This window comes from Haliotis asinina, chromosome 1 (genome assembly GCF_037392515.1).
Source record: "Haliotis asinina isolate JCU_RB_2024 chromosome 1, JCU_Hal_asi_v2, whole genome shotgun sequence".
NCBI classification, from domain to species: domain Eukaryota; kingdom Metazoa; phylum Mollusca; class Gastropoda; order Lepetellida; family Haliotidae; genus Haliotis; species Haliotis asinina.
The window spans coordinates 206134-227742 of NC_090280.1; the positions used below are offsets into that span (position 1 = coordinate 206134).

At 40.1% G+C, this 21609-nt stretch overlaps 1 protein-coding gene across 2 annotated transcripts in view; it reads right to left on the reverse strand.

The window, feature by feature from the left end:
• The window catches only part of LOC137286101 (cubilin-like), a 199100-nt gene extending 195960 nt beyond the window's left edge, over nt 1-3140 (reverse strand). The window contains exon 1 of one of the 2 annotated variants that reach the window (XM_067817775.1): nt 2917-3140. Coding sequence is in view for 1 of the 2 variants with exons in the window: in XM_067817773.1 (XP_067673874.1) it covers nt 2917-3001 (85 nt within the window). In the remaining variant the exon portion in view is untranslated. The remainder of the gene's footprint in view (nt 1-2916) is intronic. The other variant, XM_067817773.1, reaches the window with a different exon arrangement.
• Nucleotides 3141-21609: the final 18469 nt, after the last annotated feature.

Here is a 21609-nt window from a genome sequence, read left to right on the forward strand (position 1 = left end):
CTTGGCCACCTGGCTGTTCTACCAGCAAGACGCCCCCCTCGTACAAAATAGCGAAAGGTGACAAGAAAATGATGATCGTTTGTTAAACAACCTTTTTATTCGGGTGTCCCAAATTATCAGACACATCATCAGAGTTGGTCTGTTGATTTCATGTGGTTGTGCAAAATTTGGTTTTGTTGCAATTATTAGATTTTGTGTTAGTGAGCAATTCATCAGTCTCAAATGGAATCAAACGGACTGTACATGTATATTAAAACATTGAGCAAAGTCCAGTTTTCATGAATCTGTGGGTTTGTTTTTCATGAGTTAAGTGGAGAATAGTCACATTTCATTAGATACCATGATGCTAGGTACTATGTTGAGAATGGAGTGAAAACAGGGCTTCACTTTAAGGGGCCAGTTTTCTTTACATGTTGCATTTGATAACATTTCAAAGTAATATTTAGGTAGACATGATACCAATCTATGGATTAAATTACAATTCAGGATGCCTGTTCTAGGTTTAAGCTGGTTTTGAGAGCTCAGGCCAAGTCGGACCGAACTCTTTTGGCTGAGATGATGTTTAGAATGTGGGGAAGAGATCATATCTTGCATGCTTTAAATACTATGAATAGTGAATTTATGGGCTGGTATATAGACGAAGGAAACATTTTCAGTCTGACGGAAACCTGTATCTGAATGAAATCAAATATTTATGCATTTTAAATCATGTTTTGTTTATCGATTCCACTTTTACACATATTCTCGGTCAGCCAGCTCGCATGAGTTTTAGCCGATTTATTTGTCATAAGCTATATATGGTACCTATTTGTGGCTTAAGATTGATTATTATTATGAGGGAGCCTATATAGAGGGGGAGAGGAAACTCTTCAAAAAGCAGCTGAACATACGTCTCAGGTTGTTACGTAACCACTGTAGCTAATATGGTGGCAGCGTAGTATTTAAGATTGAGCCAGTTTATTTTTAACAGCTGATTAAGTTCGCTGAGTGTTGTAACAATTGAAATTCTACATGTACAAGATAGGTTAACTATTTTGTCACTTCAGTTTAAGTCAAATAATTGGTATTAGTGTCCATATTTGAGGTGTGTGAAAACTATGACATATCGCTGATCTGATCTGATTTACCATTGATGCTTGAGGGCTATATTTCCATAACTTCTTTGTTTCTTGTTGATGCTATTATTTGACAAAACTAAAAAGGTGTTTTAGAATGCTTTGGGACACACTTTATTTTTGAGGGCAGTGTAACAGTGTCAGTTTACATTTTGTTTCTGCCCATTCCATTCCCCACATGCAATAAGATATCTGAATTAATTATTAATGTAAACAAAATGTCTCAAAGTAGATTTTTTAAAAGGACAGCTGATGTTAATACGTGTTCTCGCGATACTTTTGCATTCATTAACATGTTCTGGGAGGGAAGGCAGCAGTGTATCATTTATTCTTTCATTCATTCACATATGTGCTTCTTTCTCTTCTTTTTCTTTCACTCATTCACATAAATCTTGCTCTTAACTTTTACTATAATTCCGTCTAAGTAAACTTAGTCTCAGTGTATTTCGTTACACTCCACCACTGAGGCTAACAAAACCTAGTAGAAGGTCGCGTCAGGGAACCTTTGAGACACGAGACGCTTAAACAGATTTAACCAATCAAACAACGGCTACTATTTAGGGACTTTCAAAATATTCAGGTTACCGACACATATCTCTCCACAAACAAAAATCTGTATATAACAGAGTTTTTTGACCCCTCATGTATATACGCTTTGGGGGTTCTGTTGACATGGTTACCATAAGCTAATATTTCCGCGAGATGACATCCTTGAATATTGCCAAAAACACTATTTTCAGGGACTGTTTAATCACCATTGTCATGGTTGTAATGTGCACCGTGTGCATCACCCGGAAGGGATCGTACACTAAATAGCATTCAGAATCGTTCGGCTACGAACCGTTTCGAGATAACTAGTTCAAAAGGTATGTGTGAATGTCCACTTTCGCGATTTGATAAGCTGTGTTCTGATTGGTCAATCTCAAAGGTTACCTGACGCCACCTCTTATAAGGTTTCTTTAGACTCGGTGGTGGAGTGTAACGAAAAGCACTGAGGATAAGTTTACTTAGACTTACTATAATTCATTCATTCATTCATTGTAAAATTCAGACTGATACAATAAACTGGCTGAAGTTCTGTTAAACACAACTGAAAATGAACTGGGAATGAGCCAAGTCACAGAGTGCGTTGGAGCATGACGAGGCACGCATTAATTAATACAAATGGTAAAGAAGGCAAGCAAGCGACCTATCCCTGTTGTACAGTATCCCTGTTATTATCAAGAGTGTATGTTGCATTAATCATTTGTAGGCATGGTGCTCATTGATGGGTTTATTATCCAATAATATATTTGGCCCACCATGGCGCAGGCCGACTTTTAGGTCATCCCACTAATAGCATTTTCTTCCCACAGAGGTTACTTGTCATATCTTCCTATGAACCTCTGTACTAATACAGCTCTTTCATGGTGCGAATGTTTAGGATTTGTGATTGGTTGCATGTACCCACAAGTGAGTGAGTGAGTGAGAGAGAGTGAGTGAGTGAGTCATGCATTACACTGCACAAGCAATTTTGCAGCTATAAATGTGCATCGGAAAACACAAGAACAACTGTAACAAAATTCAGTGTGAGACTGGACTCCTGCTCAACATTCCGGACACGTTCGGCAACTTGATAAATATGAACATGAAACATGTCGCCCAAACGCGCCATGTCACTAATTTCCTGATATGAGACAAAAACATTTTAATTTTTATGAGATGACAACACGTTCAACATGCATAACCATACTGCCATGTGAATCCCTTAGGTGAACTACACGGGGCCGTTTGGGGTGTTGTCGGGTTTGTACACACTCACCTGTCCCAAGAACGGTGAGCCACAGGACACAGGTGTAGGTCCACTTCCCCATCCCGTCGCGATACACTGTCATGCCTGTCCTCATTCGCTCATCTTGCAGTTTAGTTGGCAGGATCACCACAGGGTGAACGCCCTCGTTAATCCATATCTTGTCTAATCTCCCACAATAATCCAGGTATCAATTTCACCTGACAAACTAACATATCAACACTCACGTCACTTCCGTTCTGGTCATTTACGATCGAGATAAGAAAGCGACGTTCCGCTAGTGACTCAGTGCGGTGTTTGTCTTCAGGTTGTTTTGCCCCAGCCATGATGAGGAACACTGCCAGCTGAAGTGGTGGATCATAAACAAAACTGGTGACATATGCAGCTCGAGGTTATCACAGAAAGGCGTGTTCTGTTTGAAAGTGGTGACTCGTGCGTTTCCCCATACACAATGACCATTGCCCCAAACCACATGATCCACGCTCGGTCAGTTGGTCCTACGCAGACTTAAATATGTACCCTTGTCTTACACAAACTTACACACATACTCTAGTTTTATGTGGACTTATATACCCTTGTCTTACATAGACTTACACACTCTGTCTTACATAGACTTACACGCTCTGTTTTACATAGACTTACAAACTCTGTCTTACATAGATATACACGCTCTGTCTTACATAGACTTACACACTCTGTCTTACATAGACTTACAAACTCTGTCTTACATAGACTTACACACTCTGTCTTACACAGACTTACACACTCTGTTTTACATAGACTTACAAACTCTGTCTTACATAGATATACACGCTCTGTCTTACATAGACTTACACGCTCTGTCTTACATAGACTTACAAACTCTGTCTCACATAGACTTACACACTCTGTCTTACATAGACCTACACACTCTGTCTTACATAGACTTACACACTCTGTCTTACATAGACTTATATACATACCTTAGTCTAACATAGATTTACGTACACCTCCTGGACTTACATAGACTTACACACTCTGTCTTACATAGACTTACACACTCTGTCTTACATAGACTTACACTCTCTGTCTTACATAGACTTACACGCTCTGTCTTACATAGACTTACACGCTCTGTCTTACATAGACTTACACACTCTGTCTTACATAGACTTACACACTCTGTCTTACATAGACTTACACACTCTGTCTTACATAGACTTATATACATACCTTAGTCTAACATAGATTTACGCACACCTCCTGGACTTACATAGACTTACACACTCTGTCTTACATAGACTTAAACACTCTGTCTTACATAGACTTACACACTCTGTCTTACATAGACTTACACGCTCTGTCTTACATAGACTTAAACACTCTGTCTTACATAGACTTACACACTCTGTCTTACATAGACCTACACACTCTGTCTTACATAGACTTACACACTCTGTCTTACATAGACTTACACGCTCTGTCTTACATAGACTTACACACTCTGTCTTACATAGACTTACACACTCTGTCTTACATAGACCTACACGCTCTGTCTTACATAGACTTACACACTCTGTCTTACATAGACTTACACACTCTGTCTTACATAGACTTACACTCTCTGTCTTACATAGACTTACACGCTCTGTCTTACATAGACTTACAAGCTCTGTCTTACATAGACTTACACACTCTGTCTTACATAGACTTACACACTCTGTCTTACATAGACTTACACACTCTGTCTTACATAGACTTATATACATACCTGAGTCTAACATAGATTTACGCACACCTCCTGGACTTACATAGACTTACACACTCTGTCTTACATAGACTTATATACATACCTTAGTCAAACATAGATTTACGCACACCTCCTGGACTTACATAGACTTACACACTCTGTCTTACATAGACTTAAACACTCTGTCTTACATAGACTTACACACTCTGTCTTACATAGACTTACACACTCTGTCTTACATAGACTTACACGATCTGTCTTACACAGACCTACACACTCTGTCTTACATAGACTTACACGCTCTGTCTTACGTAGACATACACACTCTGTCTTACATAGATATACACGCTCTGTCTTACATAGACTTACACACTCTGTCTTACATAGACTTACACACTCTGTCTTACATAGACTTACACACTCTGTCTTACATAGACTTAAACACTCTGTCTTACATAGACTTACACGCTCTGTCTTACATAGACTTACACGCTCTGTCTTACATAGACTTACACACTCTGTCTTACATAGACTTACAGACACTGTCTTACATAGACTTACACACTCTGTCTTACATAGACTTACACGCTCTGTCTTACATAGACTTACACACTCTGTCTTACATAGACTTACACACTCTGTCTTACATAGACTTACACACTCTGTCTTACATAGACCTACACGCTCTGTCTTAAATAGACTTACACGCTCTGTCTTACATAGACTTACACACTCTTTCTTACATAGACTTACACGCTCTGTCTTACATAGACTTACACGCTCTGTCTTACATAGACTTACACACTCTGTCTTACATAGACTTACACGCTCTGTCTTACATAGACTTAAACACTCTGTCTTACATAGACTTACACACTCTGTCTTACATAGACCTACACCCTCTGTCTTACATAGACTTACACACTCTGTCTTACATAGACCTACACGCTCTTTCTTACATAGACTTACACACTCTGTCTTACATAGACTTACACGCTCTGTCTTACATAGACTTACACACTCTGTCTTACATAGACTTAAACACTCTGTCTTACATAGACTTACACACTCTGTCTTACATAGACCTACACGCTCTGTCTTACATAGACTTACACACTCTGTCTTACATAGATTTATATACATACCTTAGTCTAACATAGATTTACGTACACCTCCTGGACTTACATAGACTTACACACTCTGTCTTACATAGATTTAAACACTCTGTCTTACATAGACTTACACACTCTGTCTTACATAGACTTACACACTCTGTCTTACGTAGACTTACACGCTCTGTCTTACATAGACCTACACACTCTGTCTTACATAGACTTACACACTCTGTCTTACATAGACTTACACACTCTGTCTTACATAGACTTACACGCTCTGTCTTACATAGACTTACACACTCTGTCTTACATAGACCTACACACTCTGTCTTACATAGACTTACACACTCTGTCTTACATAGACTTACACACTCTGTCTTACACAGACTTACACACTCTGTCTTACATTGACTTACACACTCTGTCTTACATAGACCTACACACTCTGTCTTACATAGACCTACACACTCTGTCTTACATAGACTTACACACTCTGTCTTACATAGACTTACACACTCTGTCTTACATAGACTTAAACACTCTGTCTTACATAGACCTACACACTCTGTCTTACATAGACTTACACACTCTGTCTTACATAGACTTACACACTCTGTCTTACATAGACTTACACGCTCTGTCTTACATAGACTTACACACTCTGTCTTACATAGGCTTACACACTCTGTCTTACATAGACTTACACACTCTGTCTTACATAGACTTACACACTCTGTCTTACATAGACTTACACACTCTGTCTTACATAGACTTACACACTCTGTCTTACATAGACCTACACCCTCTGTCTTACATAGACTTACACACTCTGTCTCACATAGACTTACACGCTCTGTCTTACATAGACCTACACACTCTGTCTTACATAGACTTACACACTCTGTCTCACATAGACTTACACACTCTGTCTTACATAGACTTACACACTCTGTCTTACATAGACTTACACACTCTGTCTTACATAGACTTACACACTCTGTCTTACATAGACCTACACCCTCTGTCTTACATAGACTTACACACTCTGTCTCACATAGACTTACACGCTCTGTCTTACATAGACCTACACTCTGTCTTACATAGACTTACACACTCTGTCTCACATAGACTTACACACTCTGTCTTACATAGACTTACACACTCTGTCTTACATAGACTTACACACTCTGTCTTACATAGACTTACACACTCTGTCTTACATAGACCTACACACTCTTTCTTACATAGACTTACACGCTCTGTCTTACATAGACTTACACACTCTGTCTTACATAGACTTACACACTCTGTCTTACATAGACCTACACACTCTGTCTTACATAGACTTACACACTCTGTCTTACATAGACTTACACACTCTGTCTTACATAGACTTACACACTCTGTCTTACATAGACTTACACACTCTGTCTTACATAGACTTATACACTCTGTCTTACATAGACCTACACGCTCTGTCTTACATAGACTTACACACTCTGTCTTACATAGACTTACACGCTCTGTCTTACATAGACTTACACACTCTGTCTTACATAGACTTACACGCTCTGTCTTACATAGACTTACACGCTCTGTCTTACATAGACTTACACGCTCTGTCTTACATAGACTTACACGCTCTGTCTTACATAGACTTACACACTCTGTCTTACATAGACTTACACGCTCTGTCTTACATAGACCTACACGCTCTGTCTTACATAGACTTACACGCTCTGTCTTACATAGACCTACACGCTCTGTCTTACATAGACTTACACACTCTGTCTTACATAGACTTACACGCTCTGTCTTACATAGACCTACACACTCTGTTTTACATAGACTTAAACACTCTGTCTTACATAGACATACACGCTCAGTTTTACATAGACTTACATGCTCTGTCTTACATAAACTTCCATGCTTTGTCTTACATAGACTTACACACTCTGTTTTACATAGACTTACACACTCTGTCTTACATAGACTTACACGCTCTGTCTCACATAGACCTACACACTCTGTTTTACATAGACTTAAACACTCTGTCTTACATAGATATACACGCTCTGTCTTACATAGACTTACACACTCTGTCTTACATAGACTTACACGCTCTGTCTTACATAGACATACACGCTCTGTCTTCCATAGACATACACGCTCTGTCTTACATAGACTTACACACTCTGTCTTACATAGACTTACACACTCTGTCTTACATAGACCTACACGCTCTGTCATACATAGACTTAAACACTCTGTCTTACATAGACTTAAACACTCTGTCTTACATAGACTTACACACTCTGTCTTACATAGACCTACACACTCTGTCTTACATAGACTTACACGCTCTGTCTTACATAGACTTACACACTCTGTCTTACATAGACTTAAACACTCTGTCTTACATAGACTTACACACCCAAGACTTCCACAGACTTACATACACAACCTGGTCTTATACAGACTTACATACACACCCTAGTCTTACATAGACTTACACACCCAAGACTTCCACAGACTTACATACACAACCTGGTCTTATACAGACTTACATACACACCTCTATTCTTAAATAGACTTACACACTCTGTCTTACATAGACTTACACACTCTGTCTTACATAGACTTACACACTCTGTCTTACATTGACTTACACACTCTGTCTTACATAGACCTACACACTCTGTCTTACATAGACCTACACACTCTGTCTTACATAGACTTACACACTCTGTCTTACATAGACTTACACACTCTGTCTTACATAGACTTACACACTCTGTCTTACATAGACCTACACACTCTGTCTTACATAGACTTACACACTCTGTCTTCCATAGACTTACACGCTCTGTCTTACATAGACTTACACACTCTGTCTTACATAGGCTTACACACTCTGTCTTACATAGACCTACACACTCTGTCTTACATAGACTTACACACTCTGTCTTACATAGACTTACACACTCTGTCTTACATAGACTTACACACTCTGTCTTACATAGACTTACACACTCTGTCTTACATAGACTTACACACTCTGTCTTACATAGACTTACACACTCTGTCTTACATAGACTTACACGCTCTGTCTTACATAGACTTACACACTCTGTCTCACATAGACTTACACGCTCTGTCTTACATAGACCTACACACTCTGTCTTACATAGACTTACACACTCTGTCTTACATAGACTTACACACTCTGTCTTACATAGACTTACACACTCTGTCTTACATAGACTTACACACTCTGTCTTACATAGACTTACACACTCTGTCTTACATAGACCTACACACTCTTTCTTACATAGACTTACACGCTCTGTCTTACATAGACTTACACACTCTGTCTTACATAGACTTACACGCTCTGTCTTACATAGACCTACACACTCTGTCTTACATAGACTTACACACTCTGTCTTACATAGACTTACACACTCTGTCTTACATAGACTTACACACTCTGTCTTACATAGACTTATACACTCTGTCTTACATAGACCTACACGCTCTGTCTTACATAGACTTACACACTCTGTCTTACATAGACTTACACGCTCTGTCTTACATAGACTTACACGCTCTGTCTTACATAGACTTACACGCTCTGTCTTACATAGACTTACACGCTCTGTCTTACATAGACTTACACACTCTGTCTTACATAGACTTACACGCTCTGTCTTACATAGACCTACACGCTCTGTCTTACATAGACTTATACACTCTGTCTTACATAGACTTACACGCTCTGTCTTACATAGACCTACACACTCTGTTTTACATAGACTTAAACACTCTGTCTTACATAGACATACACGCTCAGTTTTACATAGACTTACATGCTCTGTCTTACATAAACTTCCATGCTCTGTCTTACATAGACTTACACACTCTGTTTTACATAGACTTACACACTCTGTCTTACATAGACTTACACGCTCTGTCTTACATAGACCTACACACTCTGTTTTACATAGACTTAAACACTCTGTCTTACATAGTTATACACGCTCTGTCTTACATAGACTTACACACTCTGTCTTACATAGACTTACACGCTCTGTCTTACATAGACATACACGCTCTGTCTTCCATAGACATACACGCTCTGTCTTACATAGACTTACACACTCTGTCTTACATAGACTTACACACTCTGTCTTACATAGACCTACACGCTCTGTCATACATAGACTTAAACACTCTGTCTTACATAGACTTAAACACTCTGTTTTACATAGACTTACACACTCTGTCTTACATAGACCTACACACTCTGTCTTACATAGACTTACACGCTCTGTCTTACATAGACTTACACACTCTGTCTTACATAGACTTAAACACTCTGTCTTACATAGACTTACACACCCAAGACTTCCACAGACTTACATACACAACCTGGTCTTATACAGACTTACATACACACCTCTATTCTTAAATAGACTTACACACCCAAGACTTCCACAGACTTACATACACATCCTGGTCTTATACAGACTTACATACACAATCTAGTCTTACACAGACTTCCACACCCAAGACTTCCACAGACTTACATACTTAACCTGGTCTTATACAGACTTACATATACACCCTAGTCTTACATAGACTTACACACCCAAGACTTCCACAGACTTACATACACAACCTGGTCTTATGCAGACTTACATACACACCCTAGTCTTACATAGACTTACACACCCAAGACTTCCACAGACTTACATACACAACCTAGTCTTGCATAGACTTACACACCCAAGACTTCCACAGACTTACATACACAACCTTGTCTTATACAGACTTACATACACACCCTAGTCTTACATAGACTTACACACCCAAGACCTCCACAGACTTACATACACAACCCGGTCTTATGCACACTTACATACCCAAGACTTCCACAGACTTACATATACAACCTGGTCTTATGCAGACTTACATACACACCTTAGTCTTACATAGACTTACACACCCAAGACTTCCACAGACGTACATACACAACCTGGTCTTATGCAGACTTACATACACACCTTAGTCTTACATAGACTTACACACCCAAGACTTCCACAGACTAACATACACAACCTTGTCTTATGCAGACTTACATACACACCCTAGTCTTACATAGACTTACACACCCAAGACTTCCACAGACTTACATACACATCCTGGTCTTATACAGACTTACATACACAATCTAGTCTTACATTGACTTACACATCCAAGACTTCCACAGACTTACATACACAACCTGGTCTTATACAGACTTACATACACACCCTAGTCTTACATATACTTACACACCAAAGACTTCCACAGACTTACATACACAACCTGGTCTTATACAGACTTACATACACACCTTAGTCTTACATAGACTTACACACCCAAGACTTCCACAGACTTACATACACAACCTGGTCTTATACAGACTTACATACACACCCTAGTCTTACATAGACTTACACACCCAAGACTTCCACAGACTTACATACACACCCTTGTCTTATACAGACTTGCATACACACCTTAGTCTTACATACACTTACACACCCAAGACTTCCACAGACTTACATACACAACCTGGTCTTATATAGACTTACATACACACCCTAGTCTTACATTGACTTACACATCCAAGACTTCCACAGACTTACATACACAACCTGGTCTTATACAGACTTACATACACACCCTAGTCTTACATATACTTACACACCAAAGACTTCCACAGACTTACATACACAACCTGGTCTTATACAGACTTACATACACACCTTAGTCTTACATAGACTTACACACCCAAGACTTCCACAGACTTACATACACAACCTGGTCTTATACAGACTTACATACACACCCTAGTCTTACATAGACTTACACACCCAAGACTTCCACAGACTTACATACACACCCTTGTCTTATACAGACTTGCATACACACCTTAGTCTTACATACACTTACACACCCAAGACTTCCACAGACTTACATACACAACCTGGTCTTATATAGACTTACATACACACCTTAGTCTTACATAGACTTACACACCCAAGACTTCCACAGACTTACATACACAACCTGGTCTTATACAGACTTACATACACACCCTAGTCTTACATAGACTTACACACCCAAGACTTCCACAGACGTACATATACAACCTGATCTTATACAGACTTACAGACACACCCTAGTCCTACATAGACTTCCACACCCAAGACTTCCACAGACTTACATACACAACCTGGTCTTATACAGACTTACATACACACCCTAGTCTTACATAGACTTACACACCCAAGACTTCCACAGACTTAAATACACAACCTGGTCTTATACAGACTTACATACACAACCTGGTCTTATGCAAACTTACATACACCCCCTAGTCTTACATACACTTACACACCAAAGACTTCCACAGACATACATACACAACCTGGTCTTATACAGACTTACATACACACCCTAGTCTTACATAGACTTACACACCCAAGACTTCCACAGACTTACATACACAACCTGGTCTTATACAGACTTACATACACAACCTGGTCTTATGCAGACTTAGATGCACACCCTAGTCTTACATAGACTTACACACCCAAGACTTCCACAGTCTTACATACACAACCTGGTGTTATGCAGCCTCACAGACACACCCTAGTCTTACATAGACTTACACACCAAAGACTTCCACAGACATTCATACACAACCTGGTCATACACAGACTTACATACACAATCTGGTCTTATACAGACTTACATACACACCTTAGTCTTACATAGACTTACACACCCAAGACTTCCACAGACTTACATACACAACCTGGTCTTTTACACACTTACATACACACCTTAGTCTTACATAGACTTACACACCCAAGACTTCCACAGACTTACATACACAACCTGGTCTTATACAGACTTACATACACACCCTAGTCTTACATAGACTTCCACATCCAAGACTTCCACAGACTTACATACACAACCTGGTCTTATACAAACTTACACACCCAAGACTTCCACAGACTTACATACACAACCTGGTCTTATGCAGACTTACATACACAACCTGGTCTTAAGCAGACTTACATACACACCCTAGTCTTACATAGACTTACACACCAAACACTTCCACAGACTTACATACACAACCTGTTCATATGCAGACTTACATACACACCCTAGTCTTACATAGACTTACACACCCAAGACTTCCACAGACTTGCATACACAACCTGGTCTTATACAGACTTACATACACAACCTGGTCTTATACAGACTTACATACACACCCTATTCTTACATAGACTTACACACCCAAGACTTCCATAGTCTTACATACCCAACCTGGTCTTATGCAGACTTACATACACACCTTAGTCTTACATAGACTTACCCACCCAAGACTTCCACAGACTTACATACACAACCTGGTCTTATACAGACTTACATACACACCCTAGTCTTACAAAGACTTCCACACCCAAGACTTCCACAGACATACATACACAACCTGGTCTTATACAGACTTACATACACACCCTAGTCTTACATAGACTTACACACCCAAGACTTCCACAGACTTACATACACAACCTGCTCTTATACAGACTTACATACACACCCTAGTCTTACATAGACTTCCACACCCAAGACTTCCACAGACTTACATACACAACCTGGTCTTATGCAAACTTACGCACCCAAGACTTCCACAGACTTACATACACAACCTGGTCTTATACAGACTTACATACACAACCTGGTCTTATGCAGACTTACATACACACCCTAGTCTTACATAGACTTACACACCAAACACTTCCACAGACTTACATACAGAACCTCTTCATGTGCAGACTTACAGACACACCCTAGTCTTACATAGACTTACACACCCAAGACTTCCACAGACTTACATACACAACCTGGTCTTATACAGACTTACATACACACCTTAGTCTTACATAGACTTACACACCCAAGACTTCCACAGACTGACATGCACAACCTGGTCTTATAAAGACTTACATACACACCTTAGTCTTACATAGACTTACACACCCAAGACTTCCACAGACGTACATACACAACCTGGTCTTATACAGACTTACAGACGCACCCTAGTCCTACATAGACTTCCACACCCAAGACTTCCACAGACTTACATACACAACCTGGTCTTATACAGACTTACATACACACCCTAGTCTTACATAGACTTACACACCCAAGACTTCCACAGACTTACATACACAACCTGGTCTTATACAGACTTACATACACAACCTGGTCTTATACAGACTTAGATACACACCCTAGTCTTACATAGACTTACACACCCAAGACTTCCACAGTCTTACATACACAACCTGGTGTTATGCAGCCTCACAGACACACCCTAGTCTTACATAGACTTACACACCAAAGACTTCCACAGACATACATACACAACCTGGTCAAACACAGACTTACATACACAATCTGGTCTTTTACAGACTTACATACACACCTTCGTCTTACATAGATTTACACACCCAAGACTTCCACAGACTTACATACACAACCTGGTCTTATACAGACTTACATACACACCTTAGTCTTACATAGACTTTCACACCCAAGACTTCCACAGACTTACATACACAACCTGGTCTTATACAGACTTACATACACACCTTAGTCTTACATAGACTTACACACCCAAGACTTCCACAGACTTACATACACAACCTGGTCTTATACAGACTTACATACACACCCTAGTCTTACATAGACTTACACACCCAAGACTTCCACAGACTTACATACACAACCTGGTCTTATACAGACTTACATACACACCCTAGTCTTACATAGACTTACACACCCAAGACTTCCACAGACTTACATACACAACCTGGTCTTATGCAAACTTACGCACCCAAGACTTCCACAGACTTACATACACAACCTGGTGTTATGCAGACTTACATACACACCTTAGTCTTACATAGACTTACACACCCAAGACTTCCACAGACTTACATACACAACCTGGTCTTATGCAAACTTACGCACCCAAGACTTCCACAGACTTACATACACAACTTGGTCTTATACAGACTTACATACACACCCTAGTCTTACATAGACTTCCACACCCAAGGCTTCCACAGAGTTACATATACAACCTGGTCTTATGCAAACTTACGCACCCAAGACTTCCACAGACATACATACACAACCTGGTCTTATACAGACTTACATACACACCTTAGTCTTACATAGACTTACACACCCAAGACTTCCACAGACTTACATACACAACCTGGTCTTATACAGACTTACATACACAACCTGGTCTTATGGAGACTTACATACACACCCTAGTCTTAGATAGACTTACACACCAAACACTTCCACAGACTTACATACACAACCTCTTCATGTGCAGACTTACATACACACCCTAGTCTTAGATAGACTTACACACCAAACACTTCCACAGACTTACATACACAACCTGGTCATATGCAGACTAACATACACACCTTAGTCTTACATAGACTTACACAGCCAAGACTTCCACAGACTTACATACACAACCTGGTCTTATGCAGACTTACATACACACCCTAGTCTTACATAGACTTACACACCCAAGACTTCCACAGACTTACATACTTAACCTGGTCTTATACAGACTTACATATACACCCTAGTCTTACATAGACTTACACACCCAAGACTTCCACAGACTTACATACACAACCTGGTCTTATGCAGACTTACATACACACCCTAGTCTTACATAGACTTACACACCCAAGACTTCCACAGACTTACATACACAACCTAGTCTTGCATAGACTTACACACCCAAGACTTCCACAGACTTACATACACAACCTTGTCTTATACAGACTTACATACACACCCTAGTCTTACATAGACTTACACACCCAAGACCTCCACAGACTTACATACACAACCCGGTCTTATGCACACTTACATACCCAAGACTTCCACAGACTTACATATACAACCTGGTCTTATGCAGACTTACATACACACCTTAGTCTTACATAGACTTACACACCCAAGACTTCCACAGACGTACATACACAACCTGGTCTTATGCAGACTTACATACACACCTTAGTCTTACATAGACTTACACACCCAAGACTTCCACAGACTTACATACACAACCTTGTCTTATGCAGACTTACATACACACCCTAGTCTTACATAGACTTACACACCCAGGACTTCCACAGACTTACATACACAACCTGGTCTTATACAGACTTACATACACACCCTAGTCTAACATATACTTACACACCAAAGACTTCCACAGACTTACATACACAACCTGGTCTTATACAGACTTACATACACACCTTAGTCTTACATAGACTTACACACCCAAGACTTCCACAGACTTACATACACAACCTGGTCTTATACAGACTTACATACACACCCTAGTCTTACATAGACTTACACACCCAAGACTTCCACAGACTTACATACACACCCTTGTCTTATACAGACTTGCATACACACCTTAGTCTTACATAGACTTACACACCCAAGACTTCCACAGACTTACATACACAACCTGGTCTTATATAGACTTACATACACACCTTAGTCTTACATAGACTTACACACCCAAGACTTCCACAGACTTACATACACAACCTGGTCTTATACAGACTTACATCCACACCCTAGTCTTACCTAGACTTACACACCCAAGACTTCCACAGACGTACATACACAACCTGGTCTTATACAGACTTACAGACACACCCTAGTCCTACGTAGACTTCCACACCCAAGACTTCCACAGACTTACATACACAACCTGGTCTTATACAGACTTACATACACACCCTAGTCTGACATAGACTTACACACCCAAGACTTACACAGACTTAAATACACAACCTGGTCTTATACAGACTTACATACACAACCTGGTCTTATGCAAACTTACATACACCCCCTAGTCTTACATACACTTACACACCAAAGACTTCCACAGACTTACATACACAACCTGGTCTTATACAGACTTACATACACACCCTAGTCTTACATAGACTTACACACCCAAGACTTCCACAGACTTACATACACAACCTGGTCTTATGCAGACTTAGATGCACACCCTAGTCTTACATAGACTTACACACCCAAGACTTCCACAGTCTTACATACACAACCTGGTGTTATGCAGCCTCACAGACACACCCTAGTCTTACATAGACTTACACACCAAAGACTTCCACAGACATACATACACAACCTGGTCATATACAGACTTACATACACAATCTGGTCTTTTACAGACTTACATACACACCTCAGTCTTACATAGACTTATACACCCAAGACTTCCACAGACTTACATACACAACCTGGTCTTATACAGACTTACATACACACCCTAGTCTTACATAGACTTCCACACCCAAGACTTCCACAGACTTACATACACAACCTGGTCTTATGCAAACTTACGCACCCAAGACTTCCACAGACTTACATACACAACCTGGTCTTATGCAGACTTACATACACAACCTGGTCTTATGCAGACTTACATACACACCCTAGTCTTACATAGACTTACACACCAAACACTTCCACAGACTTACATACACAACCTGTTCATATGCAGACTTACATACACACCATAGTCTTACATAGACTTGCACACCCAAGACTTCCACAGACTTGCATACACAACCTGGTCTTATACAGACTTACATACACAACCTGGTCTTATACAGACTTACATACACACCCTATTCTTACATAGACTTACACACCCAAGACTTCCATAGTCTTACATACCCAACCTGGTCTTATGCAGACTTACATACACACCTTAGTCTTACATAGACTTACACACCCAAGACTTCCACAGACTTACATACACAACCTGGTCTTATACAGACTTACATACACACCCTAGTCTTACATAGACTTCCACACCCAAGACTTCCACAGACATACATACACAACCTGGTCTTATACAGACTTACATACACACCCTAGTCTTACATAGACTTACACACCCAAGACTTCCACAGACTTACATACACAACCTGCTCTTATACAGACTTACATACACACCCTAGTCTTACATAGACTTCCACACCCAAGACTTCCACAGACATACATACACAACCTGGTCTTATGCATACTTACGCACCCAAGACTTCCACAGACTTACATACACAACCTGGTCTTATACAGACTTACATACACAACCTGGTCTTATGCAGACTTACATACACACCCTAGTCTTACATAGACTTACACACCAAACACTTCCACAGACTTACATACACAACCTCTTCATGTGCAGACTTACAGACACACCCTAGTCTTACATAGACTTACACACCCAAGACTTCCACAGACTTACATACACAACCTGGTCTTATACAGACTTACATACACACCCTAGTCTTACATAGATTTACACACCCAAGACTTCCACAGACTTACATACACACCCTTGTCTTATACAGACTTGCATACACACCTTAGTCTTACATAGACTTACACACCCAAGACTTCCACAGACTTACATACACAACCTGGTCTTATATAGACTTACATACACACCTTAGTCTTACATAGACTTACACACCCAAGACTTCCACAGACCTACATACACAACCTGGTCATTCACAGACTTACATACACAATCTGGTCTTTTACAGACTTACATACACACCTTAGTCTTACATAGATTTACACACCCAAGACTTCCACAGACTTACATACACAACCTGGTCTTATACAGACTTACATACACACCTTAGTCTTACATAGACTTACACACCAAAGACTTCCACAGGCTTACATACACAACCTGGTCTTATACAGACTTACATACACACCTTACTCCTACATAGACTTACACACCCAAGACTTCCACAGACTTACATACACAACCTGGTCTTATACAGACTTACAGACACACCTTAGTCTTACATAGACTTTCACACCCAAGACTTCCACAGACTTACATACACAACCTGGTCTTATACAGACTTACATACACACCCTAGTCTTACATAGACTTCCACACCCAAGACTTCCACAGACTTACATACACAACCTGGTCTTATGCAAACTTACGCACCCAAGACTTCCACAGACTTACATACACAACCTGGTCTTATGCAGACTTACATACACAACCTGGTCTTATGCAGACTTACATACACACCCTAGTCTTACATAGACTTACACACCAAACACTTCCACAGACTTACATACACAACCTGTTCATATGCAGACTTACATACACACCATAGTCTTACATAGACTTGCACACCCAAGACTTCCACAGACTTACATACACAACCTGGTCTTATACAGACTTACATACACAACCTGGTCTTATACAGACTTACATACACACCCTATTCTTACATAGACTTACACACCCAAGACTTCCATAGTCTTACATACCCAACCTGGTCTTATGCAGACTTACATACACACCTTAGTCTTACATAGACTTACACACCCAAGACTTCCACAGACTTACATACACAACCTGGTCTTATACAGACTTACATACACACCCTAGTCTTACATAGACTTCCACACCCAAGACTTCCACAGACATACATACACAACCTGGTCTTATACAGACTTACATACACACCCTAGTCTTACATAGACTTACACACCCAAGACTTCCACAGACTTACATACACAACCTGGTCTTATACAGACTTACATACACAACCTGGTCTTATGCAGACTTACATACACACCCTAGTCTTACATAGACTTACACACCAAACACTTCCACAGACTTACATACACAACCTCTTCATGTGCAGACTTACAGACACACCCTAGTCTTACATAGACTTACACACCCAAGACTTCCACAGACTTACATACACAACCTGGTCTTATACAGACTTACATACACACCCTAGTCTTACATAGATTTACACACCCAAGACTTCCACAGACTTACATACACACCCTTGTCTTATACAGACTTGCATACACACCTTAGTCTTACATAGACTTACACACCCAAGACTTCCACAGACTTACATACACAACCTGGTCTTATATAGACTTACATACACACCTTAGTCTTACATAGACTTACACACCCAAGACTTCCACAGACCTACATACACAACCTGGTCATTCACAGACTTACATACACAATCTGGTCTTTTACAGACTTACATACACACCTTAGTCTTACATAGATTTACACACCCAAGACTTCCACAGACTTACATACACAACCTGGTCTTATACAGACTTACATACACACCTTAGTCTTACATAGACTTACACACCAAAGACTTCCACAGGCTTACATACACAACCTGGTCTTATACAGACTTACATACACACCTTACTCCTACATAGACTTACACACCCAAGACTTCCACAGACTTACATACACAACCTGGTCTTATACAGACTTACAGACACACCTTAGTCTTACATAGACTTTCACACCCAAGACTTCCACAGACTTACATACACAACCTGGTCTTATACAGACTTACATACACACCCTAGTCTTACATAGACTTCCACACCCAAGACTTCCACAGACTTACATACACAACCTGGTCTTATGCAAACTTACGCACCCAAGACTTCCACAGACTTACATACACAACCTGGTCTTATGCAGACTTACATACACAACCTGGTCTTATGCAGACTTACATACACACCCTAGTCTTACATAGACTTACACACCAAACACTTCCACAGACTTACATACACAACCTGTTCATATGCAGACTTACATACACACCATAGTCTTACATAGACTTGCACACCCAAGACTTCCACAGACTTACATACACAACCTGGTCTTATACAGACTTACATACACAACCTGGTCTTATACAGACTTACATACACACCCTATTCTTACATAGACTTACACACCCAAGACTTCCATAGTCTTACATACCCAACCTGGTCTTATGCAGACTTACATACACACCTTAGTCTTACATAGACTTACACACCCAAGACTTCCACAGACTTACATACACAACCTGGTCTTATACAGACTTACATACACACCCTAGTCTTACATAGACTTCCACACCCAAGACTTCCACAGACATACATACACAACCTGGTCTTATACAGACTTACATACACACCCTAGTCTTACATAGACTTACACACCCAAGACTTCCACAGACTTACATACACAACCTGGTCTTATACAGACTTACATACACACCCTAGTCTTACATAGACTTCCACACCCAAGACTTCCACAGACTTACATACACAACCTGGTCTTATGCATACTTACGCACCCAAGACTTCCACAGACTTACATACACAACCTGGTCTTATACAGACTTACATACACAACCTGGTCTTATGCAGACTTACATACACACCCTAGTCTTACATAGACTTACACACCAAACACTTCCACAGACTTACATACACAACCTTTTCATGTGCAGACTTACAGACACACCCTAGTCTTACATAGACTTACACACCCAAGACTTCCACAGACTTACATACACAACCTGGTCTTATACAGACTTACATACACACCCTAGTCTTACATAGATTTACACACCCAAGACTTCCACAGACTTACATACACACCCTTGTCTTATACAGACTTGCATACACACCTTAGTCTTACATAGACTTACACACCCAAGACTTCCACAGACTTACATACACAACCTGGTCTTATACAGACTTACATACACACCCTAGTCTTACATAGACTTCCACACCCAAGACTTCCACAGACTTACA